At 47.9% G+C, this 24611-nt stretch overlaps 1 protein-coding gene across 1 annotated transcript; it reads right to left on the reverse strand.

Moving 5' to 3' along the window:
* Positions 1 to 10998: 10998 nt before the first annotated feature.
* Positions 10999 to 24269, reverse strand: LOC113971470 (myosin heavy chain, skeletal muscle, adult-like). Its single transcript, XM_027691434.1, has 29 exons — positions 24124 to 24269; positions 23443 to 23561; positions 23195 to 23344; positions 22287 to 22457; positions 21236 to 21545; positions 21005 to 21081; positions 20029 to 20116; positions 19817 to 19934; positions 19377 to 19500; positions 18585 to 18721; positions 18227 to 18482; positions 17379 to 17621; positions 16988 to 17164; positions 16758 to 16903; positions 16580 to 16670; positions 16102 to 16491; positions 15823 to 15949; positions 15526 to 15644; positions 14871 to 15067; positions 14321 to 14504; positions 14069 to 14234; positions 13781 to 13905; positions 13333 to 13641; positions 13034 to 13237; positions 12662 to 12787; positions 12398 to 12568; positions 12205 to 12309; positions 11966 to 12061; positions 10999 to 11345 (listed from the first exon to the last, which is right to left on the reverse strand). Exons 1-29 carry the CDS (start codon positions 24191 to 24193, stop codon positions 11190 to 11192), a joined length of 4752 nt encoding a protein of 1583 aa, XP_027547235.1. The 5' UTR covers positions 24194 to 24269; the 3' UTR covers positions 10999 to 11189.
* Positions 24270 to 24611: the final 342 nt, after the last annotated feature.

A 24611-nucleotide genomic window follows, 5' to 3' on the forward strand; every position in this document is an offset into this window, starting at 1 on the left:
ACTGTCACTTGAGCTGTTTAAACAGTGTCAGCGCTAAACACGCTCTTCTCCTGGTCATTGGCATTTTGACTGCTAAAAGAGCTCAGAGGATAAAGCTCAGAGAAGAGCACAGGGGCAAGGTCAGAACAAATGGTGCCTGTGATCCAAGGAGAGCCAACACCAAGCAGTGGCCTGGGCATGAACAGCTTGTTCCAAGGAGAAGCACACACTTCTTTGAAGTTCAAAACCAGAGCTCACCTGTGGGCTACCTGTGCAGTGGAGGGGGGAGGGTGATGGAAACACCCTTTGTCCTGCCCAGGAGGAGCCCAGAAACAACCTGTGTAAAACAGTGAGTGCAGGGGCACATCAGAAGCCCTGTCTCTCTGGGCAATGGACTGACTGTCTCTCGGACTCCCTTGGACATACAGAACTTAGAGGACAGCAGCACAGAACGGTTTGGGTTGGAAGGGACCTTAAAAGAATAATCTACTGCAAGACTGCTGCTGGGCAGGGATATCTCTGACTAGATGAGGTTGCTCAAAGCCCCATTCAGCTTGAGCTTGCACACTTCCAATGATGGGGCATTCCTGTAATCTGGGGCCAGTCTGTTCCAGTGTCTCACTGGCCTTGTCTTAACAAATGGCACTCTTATATTTAAACAGAATCTACCCTTTTCAGTGCAAAACCTTCTCCCCTTGTCATATTGCCACAGACCTTGGAAGAAGTCTTTCCCCATCTTATAGGCTGCCTTTATATATTGAAAACTGCTATATGGTCTCTTCAGAGCCTTCTTGTCTCCAGGCTGAGCAGGCCCAACTCACTAAGCCTTTCTTCATAGGAGAGGCATTCCAGGCCTCAGATCTTTTTTTGTGGCTCTGCTCTGCATCTGCTCAACCTGGTCCATGTCCTTCTTTTGCTGGGGATCCCAGAGCTGAATACAACACTACAGGTGGGGTCTCAACTCTTAAAGCCTGTCAAGGTTCCTCTGGATGACATCCCTTTCCACTGTTTATCAGCTCAATCACTCAGCTTGGTGTTGTCTGCAAACTTGCTGAGGGTTCACTCAGTCCTAAAACATGCAGAACCATAAAACAGAATCATAGAACATTTTTTTAGGTAGGAAGGAGGCCAGGAGATCCGTAGAGGAGAACCCAGGAAACTGCAGATGGAAGGTTCCAGAAAGAAAGGTGCAAAGGCTGCTGGACTGCTCAGGGTGCAGAAGAGCTGTAGCACACAACACACTCTCCCACCTAATCCTGCATGTACCTGGAAGGTGTGGAGGAGGTTGTCCTTTGACAGAATGTTTCTCCGGTCAAATGCTAGCAGCAGATACAACTCCACAGCATGAAGGTATGTGCTGTCTACCCTGAGAAGAAGAAACTGCAGTTGCAATGCAGCTCTATCTGGAATTTCTGTGCTCAGCATGGAAGTTGGCCTCTGCATTCTAAGAGCTCTGCATTGATACCTCAATCCCCAGGTAGATGCAGTAGAAGTCAACATAAAGCAGTTACAGCTGTGTGGGCTGTGCTTGGTGTGGTGGAACAAAACATTCCTTGAAAGATGACTGTAACTAATAAAGTAATAATCAGGAAGATTATTGAAAGCAAGAAAAGATGACATTGAAATAGCAATTCCTGTGGGATTTGCAGGATGCTGGTGTTGCTGACAGACATGCTGACAGGATTAGCAGAGCACACCTGTAGGGATCAGTACATCAGTGAACCAGCAGTGGACCACATGACATGGCAAATCTAGCTCCAGACTACTGTGTAGTAAGGTGGACTTGACAGAGAGCACTGGATGCTGGATTGGCAACTACAACAGAGTTGGGATGTAGTGTGTCACCAAAGCATCAACAATTCCTTCTTCCTTCCTTCTTTCCCTTCTTTCCCTTCTTTCCCTTCTTTCCCTTCCTTCCTTCCTTCCTTCTTTCCTTCCTTCCTTCTTTCCTTTCTTCCTTCCTTCTTTCCTTCCTCCCTCCCTTGCTCCCTTATTTCCTACTGTCATGGTTCGAGATCCCCAAAATCCAATTCCCTAGTCCTAGCCCCCCCTCCCACATCTCAACCCAGTGTGAGATGGGTTTCCAGACACCACACGAGACTCAAAATGGGGGGAAGGGAATATATTACAATACTGTACAACAAATAAATAGTATAATACATCATATACAATCTTAACTAACTCTACCATGACATACAGTATTGACAGTGGATCAAATCACTTCTCCCTTCCAAATAAAAGTCCAGGAGGGAAGAAGGAAAAAGATCCTTCCCACTTATGAGCAGCAGGTCTCTCTAGGGCAGCAGTGTCTTGTTCTCTCTTCCAATGCAGCAGCTGCAGCTGGATCTTTGCCAATACACACGAGGGGATATCCAAGCCCCTTGGCCCTCTGTTTCCAAAACGAGGGTCTTCTCTTCTGTGGGCTGTGTTCGCCAGGACAAAGGTAAACCACGGTCATATCACGAAGCACAGGGGTCTTCGCGACGGTCCTTATCTTCAGGGGATTTGAGCCCCTTGCAGAGCTTCTGGCTCTGACTCAAGCTGGCTGCTAGCTTCTTTGTAGCTGCAGCGAGGGGAGGCCCAAGGTCACCCCCCCCACACACATTCCGTCCTGGCTGAGCTCTCAGGACAATTGAGCTTCTTAGCTCCTCTTTCTGCAGTGCTGCTGTACTTCAAGACCCCTTTCAAGTGGGGGTCCACCACCCCTTCTCTATCTCTCTCTAAGAGGGGTCTCCAGGGAGTTTGGGGAGTTTTAGTTGTTCAGTTCTTACCCAAACTCTCTCTCTCTTCAGACAACTCTGCGTCTCTCTGTGTAGCTGCATGCTGTCTCTGCCGCTTCTCTCTTATCTTTCTGGTTCTTTGCCACTGCTCTCCGCACTCTGTTCAGCCGCCGCTCTCAGTGTCTCCTACTGCTGCTTACCAGGGAGAAACTCCCCCAACTCTTAGCTACAGGCACTCAGCCCAGTTTAACACTGTTCCGAGTCCCTGCAGCCCCCAGCCGAGGGGTTGGGGGGGGCTGTGGCCCCCCGAAGGGGCTCCGAGCCCTTTCCTCGTGGCTTTTACAACATGGCCACCTCTCCACCAACTACTACAACAACTCTTCTCTTCCCGTCTAAGTGTGATAATGTTTATATTTTGCAGGAGTGCTGATTGGGTCAAACCCCAAGGGTCACCACCCCCTGGGGGTTTACCATTTTATAACTCTAGGGGGGGAAAACTCTTTCCCCCCACCACACCTCCCCACAGGGTAAATGGGATGATGTCTCTCATGGGTGATTTTATATGGCACTTCTTCAGTGAAAAAAATAAAGGTATATGTAAACTTCTCTCCAGTAACAGGTAGAGATGGCATTTGCTCAGCACTGAACTCAAGCATTTCCAGCATGAACAGAGACAAAAGATTTTTGAAAACATCCACTGCAAGAAGTGCAGGTTTCCAATGGTTGTCAGTTATGCTGCATGTATATGCATATACATGGAATACAGGATCACAGAATCCCAGAATATGCTGAGTTTGAACCCTGCACAGAACCATCCCCAAGAGTCACCCCCTGTGCCCCAGAGGATCAGCCAAACCCTCCTGGAGCTCTGGCAGCCTTGGGGCTGTGCCCACTGCCCTGGGGAGCCTGGGCAGTGCCCAACCAGCCTCTGGGGGAAGAACCTTTGGCTGAGATCCAACCTGAGCCTGCCCTGACACAGCTCCAGCCATTCCCTGGCTGCTGTTCCTGGTCCCCCCAGAGCAGAGCTCAGGGCCTGCCCCTCCTCTGCCCCTGCCCAGGAAGGTGGAACTGCAGTGAGGTCTCCCCTCAGTCTCCTCTTCTCCACTGAACACACCAAGTGCCCTCAGTGTCTTCACACAGCTTTCCCTCCAGGACCTTCCCTATCTTTGTTGCCCTCCTTTGGATGCTCTCTAATAGCCTAATTTTATATATATATATATATATATCATAGGATTGAAGAATCAAAGAGTCATAGAACCATCAAAGTTGGAAGAGACATTCAAGATCACCCAGTCCGGCCATCCACACCCAGCACTACCGCTGTAATTCATAAACCACTAAACCACACCACCCAGCTCCAGATTCAGATGCCTCTGGAATGCTTCCAGGGGTGGTGACTTCACCACCTCCCTGGGCAGCCTATTCCAATGTCTGATCACCCTAACAATGAAATCTTTTGAATTCTTTTTTTTTCCCAATATCTAATCTAAATCTCCCCTTTGTCAGCTTAAGGCCATTTCCTTTCTGGAATGTGCTGTCTGCAGTTCTGCTTTTCTGAGTTCTCCTTTACAGATCTCCCAACCTCCTTCCCACCTACAAATGGTGTCTTAGAACATTTTTCTTTCTAAATCTGAATGGAAGTCGGCTCATTACCTCTCCCTGACTCTACTCACAGTCAGTTAAGTTCACACCACCAGCTATGTATATGCATTCCTGTTTGTTAGGCATTGTGAGATGTGCTGCCTGATCCCATGGGCAGTGTGACAGGTAATGCCCATCCTCCACTTGAGCAGTGTTTTTTCAGACAGCCGTCCTCTGTGTAAATGAAGAACTCCTAGGAATGCTGGCCCAAGTTGAACAGAAGTGCCAGCACCCTGATCCCTTAGAGGAAAACTCTTCCTTGCCCTTCTGCTAAGACATGGCTGAGTGCTGGAGCCTGTTTGTTTTGCTGATGGGCAATAGTCATGTGGACTTAAATAGGAAGGGTGCTCTCCCCACACCTAGCATACCATGTCTACTCCATATAGGTGTTTGTGGGTTATTTGGTTAAGATATATCCTGTCTCAGCATAACCATGAAGAGATATCAATGGCCTTTTGCCATTTCCTCATGCTGATTCTCCACTCATGGACCAATTTCTGCAGGTCTTCCCTGACCTCACAGCAGGGAAAACGGAAATGAATTATTTTTTCCTTTGGGGAATTTGATTAACAGCTTTTTCTATTGGTCTTATTTTCTCTTTCCAGCGATGACATTCTTACACAGCTTCCTGCAGCCTGAAAAAGACAGCATCTCAGTGAAGAAGGATCAATCTAATTGGAAAGGTAAGAGGAGTGGATGGAGGACAGACCCTTAATTTGTAGGTGGGGTGCACCTGAGTGGGTGCCCAAGTTGCCCAGTGCCTCAGACACCTCTTATGTTCTCAGCTGACTTCTCTGGAAGCAATTGCTACTGCTGGGCAGTGGGTCTTGGCTGAGAAGGCAACACTCTGAATGCACTTTCCATTAGACATGAAAGCAACTGGACAGCTCCTTCTACAGGGTGGGTGAGTAGGGGAATAGGCCTCTTGATTAAGAGCAGGGAAGGAAATGGGTCAGAAATGAAGCAATGATGGTGACGTTACCAGGTAGCACAGCTGCCATAGTGTTGAGGTGCTCTAGCAGTGCTTGCATTCCCTGTCCTGAGGAGATTCCCTGCTCACCCCACTAAAGACTGCTGGGAACACACCTTTCTCTCCAGGAGGCTTGTACCTCAAGGTCTGAAATTAACCCAAGGGACAAGGACATTGAGCTCTAAACAAGGTCAAAGAAGGTGTTACTCCTCCAATAAACAATGCTGAAAAGCTGGTAACAACAGATGAGGAGATGGCTGAGGTACTCAACAACTATTTTGCCTCAGTCTTCACTGGCAACCTCTCTCCCCACCCCTCCTGGGGGGATGGGTGGCAGGATGGGGACTGGGGGAGCAAAGTCCTCCTACTGTAAGAGAAGATCAAGTTCGTGACCATGTGAGTAACCTGAACCTACATGAGTCTGTGGGACCTGACAAGAGGTATCCCAGAGTCCTGAGGGAACTGGCTGATGTAGTTGCCAAGCCACTCTCCATGATATTTGCAAAGCCATGGCAGTCAGGTGAAGTCCCAGGTGACTGGAAAAAAGGAAATATTGTCCCCATCCTTAAAAAGGGTAGAAAAGAGGACCCCGGTAACCTGTCATCCGCATCGCTGTGCCTGGGAAGGTCCTGGAACAGATCCTCCAAGAATCTCTGCTAAGGCACATGGAGGACAGGGAGGGGATTCAGAACAGCCAGCACAGCTTCACCAGGGGAACATCCTGCCTGACCAACCTAGTGGCTTTCTATGATGGACTAACTGCAACAGTGGATAAGGGAAGAGCTACAGATGTAAATTATCCGCACTTCTGTAAAGCCTTTGACACGGTCCCCACAACAGAGAGATGGATTTGATGAGCGGACTTTAGGTGCATCAGGAATTGGTTGTACAGTCATATCCAGAGGGTCGTGGTCAATGGCTCAAAGTGTTGATGGACGTCAGTGACCAGTGGTGTCTCTCAGGGGTCTGTATTGGGACCACTGTCACTGAATTTCTTCATTAATGACATAGACAAAGGAATCGAGGGCACTGTCAGCATATTCCTGGAGTTCCAGAGGGATTCATAGAGCAGAGCAGCTGAATTGAGATTCTCTGACAAAATTGTCAATGTAATAGATTTCCAAATCCTGTTACTGATTCTTTTGCTGATACTATGTTGCTTTTGTGCTGGGGAGAGACAGTGTGGTATTTCTTTTTCAGATTATCAGAGATCCACAGTCCTCTGCAATCCATATGGGGAACACACCAGCTGCACTTATTTAAAACTTTCTCCGAGAGATCATCCTTTATGGGCTCTTATAAAGCAATGATTTCCTCAATTTGCATCAGCATTTAGCAGGTGACAGCAGCCTGATTCAAAAACCAGCATGTCAGAAGAAAATGGCTCCTCTTCTCCATGTATGATTGTGGTGGGGGGAAACAATGATAACAAATCTTAAGTCAACAAAGAGTAACCTTCAGTGTCTCATTCGATGGTGTTTTACTCAGGTGCTGATTATCTGCTTGCTCAGTGGACATTCTCAGTCCCAGACTCATCAGCAGAGCATTAGTACATGGGACAGATCAGAATTCACTGACAGAGGTGTTATAAGTAACACACCTTGGGATTTATTATGTAAATTTAAGGAAGTACATGGTTATGTTGATGAAACATTCCTCAGAATGTGTCACATAAGTGCACTGAAGGTGCCTAGGAGTATTTTTGGGGCATTTCACTGTGAGATTGTGTCACATGTTTTTCTCCAATTTGTCATTTCCTTTTCTCATATTTTATTTTTCATCCTGATAGTGCCCTCTGAAATTTCTTGGTTGCCTTTTACCTCCACTGGTTCCTTGGCCCTGTGCTATTTTCAGTAAGTGCAATCATAGTATCATGTGACTGTAGCCATCATTAAGCTGTGCAAACAGGCAGTGAGTGACCTGGCAGCTCAACAGCAGACCTGATGTCCTTGTGTTTCCTGCTTTACCCCAGTCACTGAGGCTCAGCATTCCCAAGCAGACTTTGCTGGGCAGCTCTTCTTCACACTTGTACCTGTCAGTATTCTGGCTGCTGGTTGATGACTATCAGTATTCTGAGTGAGCAGAATACTCACTGCCCCTTAGAAGTTTCTTCAGATCTTTGAAGGTGAAGCATAGCATAGATTGAATTTGTTCCGTAAGAATAACTAGAAATACTGGGTTTTCCAAATGAGCTGCATTCCTCAGAAAATGGAGCTGATGAGTTTACAAGTTTCCAGACTGGACAGAGGTGAGTGGCAGAATGTCCCTTAGCCCTGCTTCTGTGTGTGTACAGTGAAGATCCCAGTGGGCCTTGATTGAGTTCACAATTCCATTTTCACATCCACTTCAGTGGGGCAAATACTGTGATTACTGGTGTGTTTTGAGCGAGGTTAAAGGGAGACCATGAGAGTGACTCCAAGCCCTTCTCCTCAGGGCTTCTGTCATTCCATTCTCTGCCCAGCCTGTGCTGGGATTACCCCATCACACCTGTAGAACCTTGCATTTGGCCTTGTTGAACTTCATGAGGTTCACATGTGCCCACCTCTCAAGCCTGTCAAGGTCCCTATCCCTCCAGCATGTAAACCACACCACACAGCTCTCGGCCTCACACATTAGCTAAGCTTAACTTTACTCCTTTGGTCTCCAATTCCAAAGATTTTGTGTATGCTAGCCTGTGTTTCTCCCAGCTTTCCTAGGGAAGTCCAGTAGTGCTGTTACTGTGGCAACCCAAACATCTCTTGCATAAAAACAATGGGATTCAACAACTATGTGTATATACCTGTGTCTCCTTGGGCTACCTCGTTTGGTAGCTGTGTTATGACTGGCAGCCTCCTTTTGGACGGATTTGGAGGTTTGTGGAGGCATGGGGGTGAGTCTCTGGGTGTGGTGTATTTATCCCTCTGAGCCAGGCCATGTCAAAGGAGGCTCTGTGTGCACACACCCATCGGTCCCCCAGAGAAGGCCTCGCTCTTAGCAGGGGGGGCCTCGAAGCACCTCCCATCCCAGCCTTATAATGACTGTGCAAAACCCAGCACCTGTAGCCTCTGCAAAACCAGCATAACTCTGCAAAAACAGCACCCCCCCCCACACACGGGAGAGGCACCAGGAGGGGTCTGAGGGTATATAAACCCATTGGACTTTATGTTTTGTGGGCTTCTTTCCCCCACCATTCCCCGACAGACCAAGACACCAGGGACAATAACCAACTTCGTCAGAGACATCTGGGTGGTGAACATAAACTCTTATTTTTTCTCTTTCTTTCCATCTTTTCCCTTACACCTTTTACCTCTTATTCTTTCTTTCTCTCTTTTCCCTTACCCATTTTCTTGGGTGATGTCTTTATGCTTTTAGATTGCCATATAACTGTAAATAATAACCGAAGTGGCTACATATCTGTTTTCCTTTGCAACCAAATTGTGCTAAAGTAAGCCCTACATATACATATATACATGTGTATATATATATATATGTAAACACTGATCATATAGTATCGATTTGCTTCAATTCACCCCAGGGGATTTATTAGCAGAAAAACAAAAGTTACTTCTGCCTTGTAGGACAGGCCATAACAGGAGTAGAGGCTGAAATCCAATCTCCCAAATGGTAGCAGGATTTTTACCCTCATAGAATCACAGAATCATAGAATCAGCTGGGTTGGAAGGGACCTCCAAGATCATCAAGTCCAACCCTTGATCCAACCCTACTGTGATTCCCAGCCCATGGCACTGATGCCACATCCAGTCTTAAAAACCTCCAGGGACAGAGAATCTACTACTTCCCTGGGCAGCCCATTCCAATGTCTGATCACCCTCTCTGGAAAGAAATTCTTCCTAATATCTAACCTGAACCTCCCCTGGCACAGCCTAAGACCGAGCCCTCTTGTCTTGCTGAGAGTTGCCTGGGAAAAGAGACCAACCCCCCCCTGGCTACAACCTCCTGTCAGGGAGTTGTAGAGAGTGAGGAGGTCTCCCCTGAGCCTCCTCTTCTCCAGGCTGAACAGCCCCAGCTCCCTCAGCCTCTCCTCACACCACTTGTGCTCCAGTCCCTTCCCCAGCCTCGTTGCTCTTCTCTGGACCTGCTCCAGCCCCTCCATGTCCTTCCTGAACTGAGGGCCCAGAACTGGACACAGCACTCCAGGGGTGGCCTCACCAGCGCTGAGTCCAGGGGAAGAATCACTTCCTTGGACCTGTTGCCCACACTGTTCCTGATACAGGCCAGGATGCCATTGGCCTTTTTGGCCACCTGGGCACACTGCTGGCTCATGTTCAGCTTCCTGTCAAAGTGTTGTCCTGGGTGCCCTTGGTGCCTGGAATAGAGTCATGTCATTGAGAAACATTGTGTTCCTTCCTGTTCCCTGCTTTTCCTTGCTTTATCAATAGCTTGAATAACACAGGCCCCGGGCACAAATAACTCTTTCATTCTGTGTCTTTTCAGGATTCTGAGTGAGAAGCTTCCTTCTTATCCCATAGCTTCATCACTTCTATAAAAGCCTTTGTTGGGATACCTTCCTGAAAGGTTTTGGAAATCCCAGTCGATTATAGCAGCTGGATTTCTCTGTCCATGTGCTCATCTAACTTCTCAAAGGTTTCTGGGCTGCTTCACATATAAGATTGAGTTGAATTTAACAGAATGCTCCCTTTGGAAGGACATAAACTATCTGTCCACAGTTCCCCATACCAACTCTTTCCATGAGGTGTTATATGTGCTTGGTCCAGGGCTCACTGGGAGTTCAGAAGCTATGGCTGTGGCAGTGAACTCCAGCCCTGGGAGCTCTGCTCCAACAGGCAGTGACTGAAACTGAACATGAGGGCTTTCTACCGCTGCTCTCAAGTCCTCATTGTCAGTTTAAATCGATCTCTGCTCAGGCCCAGAATCAAGCTGCCATTTATCTGCCCAGCTCGTTACAGCTTCTGCACATTGAATGGAAAATCAGTAGTGTAGGCAGGAAATGACAGCTACTAATGAACTGTGTTTCCCTTCCTCTAATGGGATACTGCAAGCTGTCTCTGCTCACTGTCTGCTCTGACATCTCTTGCCATAAGCAAGTGAGAAAAACTCTGGTCGAGGTCTTGGGTTTCTACACTGTCAGTAGGGAAAGCACCACACTGAACAGCTGGGCTTTCTCATGAGGAAAGAAAGATTCTCCCAGGCAGGGTGGAGTTTCAGAGTAGTGTGCTAGAAACTCAGCTTTTGTAGACACTGATCTGATTTATAGGAATTAAAGGAATTACCATAGAACTGTCACCAACCTTCTCCAGTTTTAGTCCAAGGGAATGGTCTTCTAATTAAATTCAAGCAAAAATAGTGGAGACGAAAGAACACCTTCTGACAGCTTCACAAAAACGCATGAACTCTTTTGGTTATCAGCCCTCCACAAGTCTGTCTTGGATAGAGGCCAGCAAGAGGAGCAGCTCACACCTTCCAGTTGCACCGCTGGAAGGTGCTGAGGTGCTGTATGGATGAATATAAGATGTTGTCTGGGACACAACAGCAGGAAGACTGAACTCACAAGGAGTCACAGTCCAGAATTCTTGTCCTTGATTTCTCTTCATGTGATGTTAAATTTCTATTCATAACTCAGTTCCTAAGAAATGAAGGAGGGACAAGTAGTAAGGAACTAGATGACTAAAAGCTGTATTGTGACATGGGTGAACAGAGGTATTATAAGGCAAGACGGTGACCAAAGACTAATGGTGATACAGATCTAACCTTTAAAATCAGAAACAAATGAAAACACTGGTCATGGTGTTCACAGAAAGGAATCTACAAGTTTTATCATCTACGCATTGAAATGGCTACAAAGACTAATGATTGAAGGAAGTGACAGAGGGTTCACATTTTGTGCAGCCCTCAGGTCACTTTGCTGCCTCATGACATCCTCACTCTTCCTCTTCTGCCTTCTTCCCATGCATGTCCCGACTCTTGGCTCGGAGCTTGTTGACCTGTGACTCTGCAATGTCAGCCCGTTCCTCGGCTTCCTCCAGCTCGTGCTGGATCTTGCGGAACTTGGAGAGGTTGACATTGGAGAGCTCCTCCTGTGTGGGGAGAGGGAGTTGGTGGTGAGGAGCCCGGGGCGGGGATTTCACTCCTCCTGCACCTCGGCCTTGTGGGGCTGCAGGTCTTCCCTGGGGGGAGGCACAAACCTCCATCCCCCTCCCACCACTGCTCACACGTCAGCTCACCCCGACCTCCTCATCCTCCCCTTCCCAGGACCCCTCTGGGAAAAGCATCACCAGGACTGTGTCATATGTGAAGAACAGCTTTGTCACTTGGATTTGTCACTTGTGCTCTTATTCTCCCACTACTTGCTGCCTGATTATCAGTGTCACTTATCAGGTTGAGAAAGATCCTGAAGCCTTCTGCTGCTGACTATTAGCAGAGATTCAGGAACATCTCAGTGAGTGGATGTGGCCCCTGGGTTTGTTTGCTCTGACCTCCTGCATGAAACAGGCTGTAGAACTTGCCTCAGTTCATCCCTGACTGCAAAGGGCCCAGACCTCACCAAGGCCTCATGACACAACAGCAAAACAGAGAGGCCAAGGCTGTTGTGTCTTGGGAGTTTCTTTCAAGCCCCTTTCCTGGTGTTCAGCCTCATTCAATGCCTGTGCAGCCCCAATGGAAGGTGGCCCTTGCCCATTCTTCCAGCAATACTTACAGCTTCCTCAGCCTGTCTCTTGTAGGATTTCACCTTCATTTGCAGCTTGTCCACCAGATCCTGCAGCCTGAGAACGTTCTTCCTGTCTTCCTCAGACTAGAGGAGATGGTAAGGAGGAAGGAGAATGAATTCTTGGTTCTGCATCACACAGGGTTAAGAAATCCCCTTGGGGATGGTGTGTGCAAAATGAGACTTGCTGTGAGAAAACTCTGTCAGGCCAAGGAGGCCTCCAGCCTTACCTGGTAGGTGAGTTCCTTCACCCTCCTCTCGTACTTGCGCACACCCTTCACGGCTTCAGCGCTGCGCTTCTGCTCAGCATCAACCTCCCCTTCCAGCTCCCGCACCTGCAATGAGAAGCCCATCCCTGCAGCTTCCCTGGGGGTGTCTCTCCAAGGGACGGGGTCCCTCATGCACCAACACAGCCCTACTCACCCTGGCCTCCAGCTTCTGGATTTGCTTCTTGCCTCCCTTCAGGGCCAACTGCTCGGCCTCTTCCAGACGGTGCTGCAGGTCCTTCACCGTCTGGTCCAGGTTCTTCTTCATCCTCTCCAGGTGGGCACTGGTGTCCTGCTCCTTCTTCAGCTCTTCTGCCATCATGGCCGCCTGAGCGGAGCAAAAGGTCAAAGCCCTTGTGGGGCTGGAGACATTTTGGGGAGAATACATCCCCCGTCAGCAATGAAAGGAGCCCCGACTCACATCTGTGATGGCCTTCTTGGCCTTCTCTTCAGCATTGCGGGCTTCCTGGATCGTATCCTCCATTTCGCTCTGAATCTGAGAAATGTCTGTCTCCAGCTTCTTCTTGGTGTTGATCAAGCTGGTGTTCTGTGCAACAGGAAAGACAGGAATGGTGCTGTCAGTCCAAATACCTGCACATCAAGGCCTGAAAGTGCAAGTAGGGTTTAGGAAAGTCTTTAATATAAGAGACTTGCATTAAACCGGGCATTGAGGGCTGGCTGGAGGGACAGCACATTTCATCAAGTGTTTACACAGTAATCACTTACAAGGTGCGGGACAATCTCTCTCTTTTTTATCCCTTGTGGATGGGATTAATTTCCAGCAGTGCCTGACCTGGGTATGGAGGAGCTGCGCACGTTCAGTGGCATCCAGGAGCTCCTGCTCAGCCACTTTCCTCGACCGCTCCGTCTGCTCCAGGGCTGCCCGTAGCTCCTCAACTTCAGCCTGCAGCAGGTTTGCTCTGCGCTCCACCATGGCCACCTGCTCCTTCAGGTCATCCTGGGTCCTGAGAGCATCGTCCAAGTGTAGCTGGGTGTCCTGTAAGAGAGACAAGAGGAATTACAAGGCATCGGTGTGCGCTTGAGGGCCAAAAATATCAGGGATCTCTCTATCTGCAGCTTTGCTGAACAGACCTTGAGCACGGCCTGTGTGTTTCTCAGGTTCTTTTGTGCCTCGGCAGCCTGGCGGTTGGCATGGCTGAGCTGGATCTCCATTTCATTCAGGTCTCCCTCCATCTTCTTCTTCAGCCTCAGGGCTTCATTCCTGCTCCTGATCTCAGCATCCAGGGTGCTTTGCATGGAGTCTACAACTCGGAGGTGGTTCCTCTTCAGCTGGTCGATCTCCTCATCTTTCTCTGCTATCTTCCTGTCAATCTCAGACTTCACCTGGTTGAGCTCCAGCTGCAGGCGCAGGATCTTCCCCTCTTCATGTTCCAGAGAGGCCTGGATATTCAGCAGGAGCAGTGACTTAGACAACCGCTTACTTTCTAAGCAATCTTTAACGGGGGTCTTAATGAAACCTAGGCTTCTTTTTCTGCCACATCTCCAAAAAATTTACAATAATTATTAGCAGTGTATGTACCTCAGCTTCCTCTAGGGAGGCTTGCAGTTCAGATTTCTCCTGCTCAATTTGCTTCTTGACTTTCTCCAGCTCATGAATTGCCTTTCCTCCCTCCGCAATCTGCTCCGTGAGGTCGGAAATCTCCTCTGTGGGAACAAAGACCAATGGCTTGCTCAGGCCCAGAGCAGAATGGGAAGGGCCCTGTCCCACCAGGGTGACAGGCATCCTTGCAGAGCTGCAGGCACAGACCCCGCAGCAATGCTCAGCTTGTGAGAAAGCCCATCCCGGAGCAGAGGGCCAGGGACTTACGCTGCAAGTTCTTGTTCTCCCGCTTCATTGTTTCCAGGTGGTCCAAGGACTCCTCATAGGCATTCTTCATCTTAAACAGCTCCGTGCTGAGGGAGCGAGACTCCTTCTGGGAGGCCTCCAGCTCAGCCTGCGTTTCCTCATACTTCTGCTTCCATTCTGCCAGGATCTGAAGAGAAACGGGGCGTGAGTAGGGATGTGGCCATCCCGGGGGGAGGCTGTGCCCAGGAGTCCCAGGGCTGGAGCCCAAAAGACCTTGTCAAAGTTCTTCTGCTTCTTGTCCAGAGCAGCGCAGGCAGCATTGGATCGCTCCACATCAATCATCAGGTCCTCCACTTCATTCTGCAGCCTCTGCTTTGTCTTTTCCAGGGAGGCACACTTGGCATTGACAGCTTCGACGTGTTCCTCTGCATCCTGCAGGCGCTGTGCCAGCTTCTTCCTGGGAGGAGATGAGCACAGTGGCAGCTTAGAGCTTAGAAGGGAGTCAGTTCTGCACTGCCATGAGAGGGCAGTTGGCCACGTTGGGGGTTTTGAGCTGAGCACTTTTCACAGATCCTAAAGGATCTATCCTTTCTGTGTCCAAAAACCTATGGTGGATTTAGGCTTGTCTTTGCACTTCTAGCCCTAAAGCCTATGCTTTCCTTTCCAAGATACATTTTCTTCCTCCTCCCCTCTGTCCACTTTGCACACAAAGACAGTACATCCCTGCCATCATCCCAGCCCTGTCTCAACTCACTCAGAGATTCCCATTTCCCTTGACCGCTCTCAGTCTCTGCAGTCATTTCTCATCCCACTCCCCACGTACTTGGCCTCCTCGAGCTCCTCCGTGCGCTGAATCGCGTCCGTCTCGTATTTGGTTCTCCACTGGGCCACTTCGCTGTTGGCCTTGGACAGGGCGCGCTGCAGCTCCCCCTTGGCTTCCTGCTCCTCCTCATATTGTTCCCGGAGCAAGTCACAGTCGTGGCGAGCGGACTGCAGGGCGTGGGCCAGGGCGTTCTTGGCCTGTGGGGACATGGGGGTGTGTAACTCCAACACTTGTCTTGAGATGCCTCTTGGCAGTGAAATTAGAATGAACCTCTAATTAGGCAAATACAGAGCTGGCATCTGATGGGGCCCTTATTGATGTGTCTGGAGGATCAGGACATATTAGTGACAGGTGCTCTGGGGACAGTAATCAGCTGTTTGTGTAAATGTTTTGACATGTGTGGTTGAATCCTGTCTTAGAGAGGATCATCAGAATGGCAAGAAAGCCTTGTGGAGGACTTCCTCCAGCTTCGAAAGCATCACACATCCTTCCCTCTCCAGCTCACAAGTAGAGGTTTGTGTATTATTGGTGTTCCCTCCAGTCCTACAGGTGTTTGGGGAAAGAACATGGAACCAGTCTTGGGTCAGACTCTAGGATTCTCCAGATCCTATATTCAGGGGTGGTCCAGGCTGTGGACACTAGGGTGCTTCCATACCTTGATTTCTTCCTCTAGATGCCTCTTTAGTTCCTCAATCTGTTGGGTAAATCCTTGCTTGCCCCTAGACAGCTGAGAAATCAGAGCATCTTTTTCCTCCACCTGGCGGGAATATTCACCTGGGAAGGGTAAAGGGAAAAAAGGGAACCAGACTATTAATCCTGTGACCCTTTCTGCCTGTAAAGCCATGTAACCAGGAGTGGCCTGAGAGGTTATACCAGTTGTCACGTTGCACCCAAAGGTGTGCTCATGGCGTGCAGGTCCTCCCATTGCACTTCAGGAATGAGGATGTCTCACCTGACTCTGTCTGCAGACGAGCTCTTTGTGTATTGAGGTCATTGATCATGCGCTGATTCTGCTCCTCCTTCGTTTTTAACTCACTCAGCTGATCTTCCAGTGTGCGACACATCTTCTCCAGGTTTGCCTAGGGAGCAAACACAGGGAAGGGAAGGAGATGAACGCCTGCACTCTGCCTCGTTCTCACAGCAGGGATATTGTCTATGGGAATGTGGCTGGTAGATGCAGCCTTTGTGCCACACCTTGGCCCTGCGAGCATGTTCTACTGCAATTCCATACCTTGGCTTTGGAGACAGACTCCATGTTACTGGCCAAGTCATCAATCTCCATCTTGAGCTCACTCTTCTCCTTCTCCAGCTTCTGCTTGACGCGCTGCAGGTTGTCGATCTGCTCCCCCAGCTCAGCTGTGCTGTCCGCGTGCTTCTTGCGCAGGGCGGCAGCCGTGGCTTCGTGCTGCAGCGTGGCCTCTTCGAGGTCCCGGCGCATCTTCTGGAATTCTGCCTCCCGCTTCTTGTTCATCTCCACCTGAGCTGCCGTCGCCCCTCCTGCTTCTTCCAGGCGCTCGCTGATCTCCTCCAGCTCCCTGGACAGGTCAGCCCGATGCTTCTCTGCTTTAGCGCGAGAGGTTCGCTCGGCCTCGATTTCCTCCTCCAGTTCCTCAATACGGGCCTGGAGAACACGAGGGACCCTTCACACCCGTGCCCTCCTCCTCCCTGAGCCGAGCCTGGGGCAGGCAGGCGAAGGAGCAGATACTTGCCTGCAGCTCCTTGATCTTCTTCTGTAGTTGCATGCCCAGGGCTTGTTCATCCTCGATTTTGCTCTGGATCTGGCTGATTTCAAAGTCTTTCCTTTGGGCAAAGCAAAGTGGGTTACAGCTCAAAGGAAAAAGACAAGAGCTGCAGCCCAGCACGGAGGTGCCCCAGGGCCACACTTACTTCTTCAGTTTCTCATCCAGCTGCTGCTTATCATTCTCCAGATCCATGATGCTGTCCTGGGCCAGCTTCAGGTCTCCTTCCAGTTTCCTCTTGGCTCTCTCCAGGTCCATGCGCAGTTTCTTCTCTTGCTCCAGGGACCCTTCCAGCTACACAGAACAAGGCCATCAGTGCTCCACCAGCCAGCTCAAACTCCATACCTGTCTGTTCCTGCTCTGTGTCCGTGTGCTTACATCATCCACTTGCTGCTCCAGCTTGGTCTTGGCTTTGGTCAGTGTATTGACTTTGTCCTCTTCTACCTGCAGGTCATCCAGGGTCTGCTGATGGGCCTCTTGGAGGGCTTTCTTCTCTTTTGTCAGCTTGGCAATGGTCTCGTCCAGGGCTGCCATCTCCTCTGTGAGGTTTTTCACCTACAAATATGAGCAATTATCAAAATTCAGTTGAAAGCTTGCTTGGTGACTCAGGGAAATCCTCCCTCTGCTGTGCTTAGCCAGAAATTGCACTTTTCACTGCTTAGGTCAGGCCCAGCTCATGCACTCAAAAGCCAACATGTCCTTAGGTTGCTCCTTTGCTCCTAGAAACAATGATTTTTTGACCCCTTAATGTGACTCCCTGTGTGTGTACCTTGTTTTCAGTGGCGTGTTTTTCCTTCTCCACCTTGGCCAGTGTTAGCTCAAGGTCATCAATATCTTTCTTCAGCTCTGAACATTCATCCTCCAGTTTTCTTTTCTTGGCTGTCAGCTCAGCATTGATTTCCTCTTCCTCTTCAGCCCTTTCAGTCACCTCCTTAATTTTGGCTTCCAGTTGGATTTTGGTTTTGATGAGCTGGTCACACCTTTCCTCAGCATCAGCCAGGCTATCTGCTTCCTGGTGGGGAGACAGAATTTTGTGAGTTGTAGTATTTTGAACTTTCTGTGCTCTGTCTTTTGTATCACTGAGTAGGCTTGTGTTAAAATGGGAGCTGAACCTGACTTTCAAGTCCAGCAACTGGAAGATCTTGACTGGTGTTTACTGTAAACTTTGTCATTTGGAATCAATATTTATTCTGTATATATATTCTATATTTAGTGGAGAAAGTTTTGTTTCCTTTGGTGAAACTGTCTTTGCTTAACTGAGTTTTTAGGAAAAATGTGTGCTTCCCTGGTTTGCCTTTACTGCATTAGACAGAAACACTTCTTTGAAAGCTGAGATCTTTCCCTTCCAGTTCAGAACTCTCAGATGTGCAGCACATGTTGGCTGGTGTTTCATGGCTCTTTCCTCAGACAGTAGGAATGGTGAGTGTCATGTGAGGCTGCTATAGGTCTCACCCTGCCCATGCCAGTGCCTGTTTCCTCAACGTTACAGTGCCTTAGAGGGTGTGATTTAGACTGTTTTCTACTACCCATCAGTTCCTGCAAGTTACTGCGTAGGATAAGATGCCTTCTGACAGTTTATCATTCTTTTTCCAGGGAGAAACAAACAGTGATACTCACAGCCTGCACTTGGAGCTGCAGGTCGTTTTTCTCCTGCATCAGTGCTACCATTTTCTCCTCCAGCTCCTTCCTCTTTGCCTCTGACTTTGCAAGTTCTTCCTTGGTTTTCTCAAACTCTTGTTTCATGTTGGCCATCTCCTTCTCAGACTCTGCACTCTTCAGCAAGGGCTTGATCTTGAAGAACAGCTTCATCCAGGGCCAGTGTTTGACATTCATGAAGGAACGAACGTTGTACTGGATGCAGAAGATGGACTCTCTGAAATGAAATTCATGTGATTATTACACAGCTCTGCTTTGATTAATTTAAACTTCATTAGCCAAATACCATGAGAATTAACTAAATTTTAGAAAAGTCTACCTCCTTTCCACCATTTTCTTATACTCCACTCTCATCAGGAAGCCCCTGCACCTGGCCTGTGTGCGAGTGATGATTTCTGCCAACTTGTCATCTCTCATCTCCTCCAGGAGTCCCAGCAGCCCAGCTTTGAAGAACACCTTGAGAGAGGAAATGGTACAGCATGTCATTGTGAGGTAGTACAGGCTAAACACACAGCGTCTTTCAGTATCCTGACAGACCTTAATGGCCATGACCAGCATCACCTTGGGCCTTCTCCCATGCCCTCTGTCCAAGGGCTTAGAGCTTCCCATAGTCTCAGACCTAAGCGTTCAGTCCCTGTCTGAGCTATGTGTCATGAGTACTGTTTCCAGTTCAGCCACAGCCTCAGCCACCCCCACGCCTGATCATGGACCCCAGTGAGCTCTACCATGACCTGCTCACTTACTTCCTGGCTTGATATTAAACATATGTCATTGCTATGTATAGGTCCATGAATTAAAGAATAGGGCCTTGCCTTGTTAGCCTACCTATACCTGACCCTGCCAAATCGTGAAAACCAAGGCTTTATGGCTTCACCTCAGACCCTCCTTATTGTAACAAACCTGCCTGATGACCTGGACTCCTGATTGAATCTGACTACCACTCCCAGGTCATCCTCATTTGCCTTGATTGAGTACAGTGGTGCTGGGCACTTCCTGATTGAGGCCTCCCCCTGTCAGCTCTGGTACATTATTGTGCTGTGCCCCATCCCCCTGGCAGAGCAGCCCACCCTCACTGCTTTTGACAAACTTTTAACACAGGTCTTGTTTTTACCTTGGTGTGACCAAATTTGTACTGGGTGTGGTCCACATCAATGGACCCAAGGAGCTTCTCAGAAGCCTTCTTGTTGTCCATGAACTGTCCCTCTGGGATGGCACTGGCATTGAGTACTCTGTATCTGCAGAAGAAAACATGAAGAAATTGTCAAAACCACTACTGTGATTGAACCCCCAGCCTTCTAAGACTGTCCCATTGAACAAATCTTATGCCTGGAGACAGTTCAATTCAGGATTTGGGGATTATTTTTAATATATAATACTACTTCTAAGTACAAGAGAATCCTGATCTCAGCAATGCCCTGCCATCATGAACTGATGGTGAAACATTTCTATATTGCTGTTCACTACCAATTTAAAGTACGAAGTTTAAAGTATATCACAATATTCAGGCTCTTCAGCTTGGTCTGAATGGGCAGAAAAGTGCAGTGCTCTTACCTCTGTTTGAAGTCAGCATAGAGGACTCTGCTGGGGAACCCTTTCCTGCAGATCCTGATCCCTTCCAACACGCCGTTACAGCGCAGCTGGTGCAGCACCAGCTCGTGCTCCATGGCACCTGACAAAGACCAGCATTAGTGACTACCCTGCTCTTGGACACTCAGGAAAGGAGCTTCTGCTGCTCAAGTTTTCCTCCTCTTGGGTGTCCTTACCAGGTGTTTTTGTTTCATTTGGGATGATGCACCGTACAAAGTGAGGGTGGGTGCTCCTCAGGTTGGCCATCAGCTTGTTTAAATTCTCCTGTGAGATCATCAAACAAAGTTTATATTATTAAGTGTAAGCACTGGAATCTTAACAGAGGATGCATCAAACTGGGAGTTTCAGGTTGCAAACTTGTCTTCTCTAAAACAACTCTCAGAAGTCCCAAAGGGAAAACTGGAAATAGAAACAAATTTTTGGGTTTGAAATTCTTTTATAGAATAATGGTTAGTATTACTTTTCCTTGACCTCCTCATCCAAACACAGGGCTGCTATTTCACAGTTTTCCTTTGAGCTGGTAATTCTTGTGGTTTATATTTGGGCAATTAAAGAAAATCACACATACTCTTGGTTAAGCATGATTTGACAGTTAAGTAAGTTCTTTCCAAATGGATGCAATATGTCTGCAACCCATGCAAAGTGACTCTTCTAGTAGTAATTCAGTCTCAAACCTTTAAGACGTAACTCAAAACTGACCTCACAAGCCAATTATTTAGTGTAATTTAACCTTCACTCTCTTTCCACATTGAAATCAAATCATTGCCTTATAATCTTAGGGTAATTTCATCTTTGCTTTTGATGTTTGTTCTATTACTTTCAAATTTTACAATGAGTCAACACTGAAAATCTGCATAGATACAACAAAACAGGTCAAGGAAATATATCTGAATTCTGTGGAGAGGATTTTAAGGAATTTAGCTGATATGTTTTTCACTTCTATCTAAGTAGGTGAACTTAGCCATTTGGATATTTTCACAGAATTTTCAAAGATGGATGTGGCATTGCAGACAAAAAGTCTGTAATTTACAAGAATGGAAAAGGAAGGATTTTAAAGGATGACAAGGGTTATGTCCAAAATGCAAACAGATCTTTCAGATTCAGAAAAAAATTGCTTTCCATCTGCAAAGACTTAATGAATATTAAACTTACCCTGAAAAGAGCTGAGACAGTCTGGAAAGAAGAACCCTTCTTCTTGCCTCCTTTCTTGCCACCACCACCACCACTGTCTGTGCATCAAAGTAAAAAAAGAAAAGTATTAGAATGTGGATATTGCAATGAGGAAATAAAGAACACAAAGTAACTTTACAATTTTAGTGTTTGTGGCTTTAAATCTGAGAAAATTTTGTCCCACACTGACAACAGAATTTTCACTGAACTGACCTGCATCTGCTCCACCATAGCTGGCAAAGAGTAAGGCCAAGGTCTTCACAGATGATTTCTGGTACAGCCCAATGACAGTTTCATTCAGGGGGTCCTTGTTCTTCTCCAGCCACCCAGTGATGTTGTAGTCCACTGTGCCAGCGTAGTGCACCAGGGAGAAGTGGGCCTCAGCCTTGCCTTTGGCAGGTTTGGGCTTCTGGAAGTTGTTGGACTTGCCCAGGTGCTGGTCATAGAGCTTGTTCTTGAAAGAGGTGTCAGTTGCCTTGGGGAACATGCACTCCTCTTCCAGGATGGAGAAGATGCCCATGGGCTGGAAGGTATCACAGGAAATGACAAATAAAGATGATAATGGAAATGTCCAAGGCCACATTGGATGGGACACTGACCAACCTGATCTAGGGCAAAGTGTCCCTGTCTCTGGCAACCCAGACCACTCTGTGATGCTATGACAGTGACAAGAAGCCTGTGCTATGAACATCAAAGGTACTACTGGGGTGCCGTAGCATCTCAGCCTGGATGAGGGCCTGGCTTTGTCAGGAGTTGTTCTCAGGCAGGGAGCTTATTTCTGCCTTCCCTTTGCCTCCCTGCAGCCAATCTTCATGGAACTGGTAAGGATGTCTGTCCAGTGCACATTGGACTTGGTGCAGAATTAGAGGGAGCAGTGCTAAACAGAAACATAATTGGGAAAAGAGACACAAGAGGCCCTGTGGTTGTGGGAGGCCCGGTGAGATAATACTTATTGCCCAGATTTGTCTGTGGACTTCAGATTTGAGCCTTCAAAGGAAAAAGAAAAGGAGAATGACTCTGCTTTGTTTTAAAAGCACTCTCACTCTTGGCGGGAGTCCAGGCTACTTTTCCAAGCTTGAAGACCAGAAAATGCAGGACTGATGACACGGAGGTGCATTTCCCCATTTCTCTTTCCCAGACTAAACTAAATTTCAGTGCAAAATATTTTGCTTAACTGATGCTGCATGTCTGGCTCTGAGCTGAACCTGCCTCAGAAACATCACATAATTCCAGCATTCATCATACACGTGTATGGGAGAGGTACCTTCTCAATGAGCTCAATGCAGGCAGCCAGGTCCATCCCAAAGTCAATGAACTCCCACTCAATTCCCTCCTTCTTGTACTCCTCCTGCTCCAGCACGAACATGTGGTGGTTGAAGAACTGTTGCAGTTTCTCATTGGTGAAGTTGATGCACAGCTGCTCAAAGCTGTTGAACTGCCCAAAGCAAGGAAAAGTGCACAGGTTCTCAAAGTGTGCCAAACACCACAGGCCTTTGCTGGCATTCTCCTAAGGCTGGTTGAAGTTCCCCAGCTGAAACACCAACCCCAACCCTAATGTCCCAGCCTGTGTTTCCTTAGCAGGGCTTCTATTGTACCACTCCCTGGCCTTGAAGGATTTTTTTTATCATTACCTCTGAAATCAAGCTACAATTCTTTTTCCCTGTGCTACTCAACAGCAAATCCTTTGGTAACCTCAGCTGCTCCATCGGGTATGTGTTGCAGGTCTCTGACCTCCTGGACAGCGGAAACCTCCTCCGTGTCCCACCCAAGGATTTCTCTGCCCTCACATCAATAGTCTGGGGGTTTCTGTGCTCAGGAAACATGCTGGGAGCTTGCCCATGGCACAGCCTTTCCTTGGTTTCCCAAGAGCACCCAGCCCTTTGGCCCAAAGCTGTGTGAGTCTTAGTCCTCGAGCTCTCTCTCTGTTTGCAAAGCCTGAGACCTTTGTGAGCTCACGAGCCTCTGTTTGCCAGAAAGGCAATGTTAGAATTGGTGTTTGTCAGCAAAGCCATTTGAGGGGGCTACAGTGACAGAGAAGAGGGAGGGATTCCTAGAAAACATCAGATGAGAAGGATAAACTTTTGAATCCTCTCAAAAAGAAGTGTGTGTCTGAGTCCTCATGACCCCTCCTCGTTCCTCGCTTGACTAGGATGTCAAATCCTTGTTCCTTACATCAAAGATCTCGAAGCCAGCAATGTCCAGCACACCAATGAAGTACTGCCTGGGCTGCTTCGTGTCCAGCTGTTGGTTGATGCGAACAACCATCCACAGGAACATCTTCTCAAACATAGCCTTTGCCAGGGCACCCACTGAATTGTTCACCTAAAGCAGAGGAGACAGGACCAGAGTTCCCTCCCGGGGTCACAGAAGAATGCTCATGTACTCCCTCAAGCCATGCATGGTCAACCTGCAGATTTTACCTGTGTCACGTTTTGACCTTTGGTCACATACTCATTCCCAACCTTGACTCGGGGATAACACAAGGCCTTCAGAAATTCAGCTGAGTTAAGACCCGTCAAGTAGGCAGCCTTGTCAGCCACTAGAGATGGGGAAAGGAAGAGAAAAGTATTTCATGGATGGTGTTCATATTTTAGGAATGGAAGAGCATTTAATCCCATACAGAAAGCTTGGGAAGGAATTTGAATTGTGCAAGCTAATGATGGCCTTCTTGAAAGCAAGAACAGGTATGGTTTAAACCTGAAATTTCCCAGAAGAACCCTAAAAGCCTCTAGTAATGCATGAGGTGAGCATGAGCCACATTCTTTTATTGTGGTAAGTAGATTTCTGGGTAGCAAAAATTATTTAACCAAAAATATAATTGGATATCATGGCATCTTAATGGTTGAAGCTATTCGAGAGAGAGAGAGTCATATTGCGTGTTGAAGTTCCTGCTTTCAAGCTGTGTCTGTTGGATAGAATAAGGGAATTTCCTATGGCTGAGAAAACACCTCTGCATTTAGATGGACTATATACAAAGATGGGTTTCTCAGTGTTGTATGTGGAGACTCAACCCAACAGAGGTCTGTCTTTGGAGGCTTAACACATCATCTCTGGAGACAGACAAGTGCTTTGAACAAATCAGTCACTGAATTTGCTGATACCTTCTGTGCCATCAGGCTCTGCCTGCTCCTCTCGTTGTTTCTGCTTGAACTTCAGGTTCCCATAGTGCATGACAGCCCCTGTCAGCTTGTAGATGGCTGTTTTCTCATCAGGAGTAAAGCCCAGGATGTCAATGGCACTCTGCAATGAAAAAGCATGAATTCAAATACATGTCCTTAGTGGGTCAGCGATGTCACCCTCGAGATATGCACAGTAGAGACCTTTTTGCTGTGTTACTCACATCTGTTGCTATCAGCTCCTCCTGGTCATCAATGCTGGGAACAGTGACCTCCCCTTGACTCACATAGTGGAAATCATAAGGGTTGGTGGTGATGAGGAGCATGTCTGAAAGCAGGAAGAGGCAAGGCACAGGTTTAGTTTTGGTAAGCAAGTGATAGAGGGAAGTGTTGCTCAGGGTTCATCCTCAAAAAGCCTTAATGCTCCTTCCTACCAATTAGCTCTGGCTTCTTGTTGGACATGATCTGATAAA

This window comes from Neopelma chrysocephalum, unplaced genomic scaffold, assembly GCF_003984885.1.
Source record: "Neopelma chrysocephalum unplaced genomic scaffold, ASM398488v2 Primary Assembly neopelma1_84, whole genome shotgun sequence".
Classification (NCBI taxonomy): domain Eukaryota; kingdom Metazoa; phylum Chordata; class Aves; order Passeriformes; family Pipridae; genus Neopelma; species Neopelma chrysocephalum.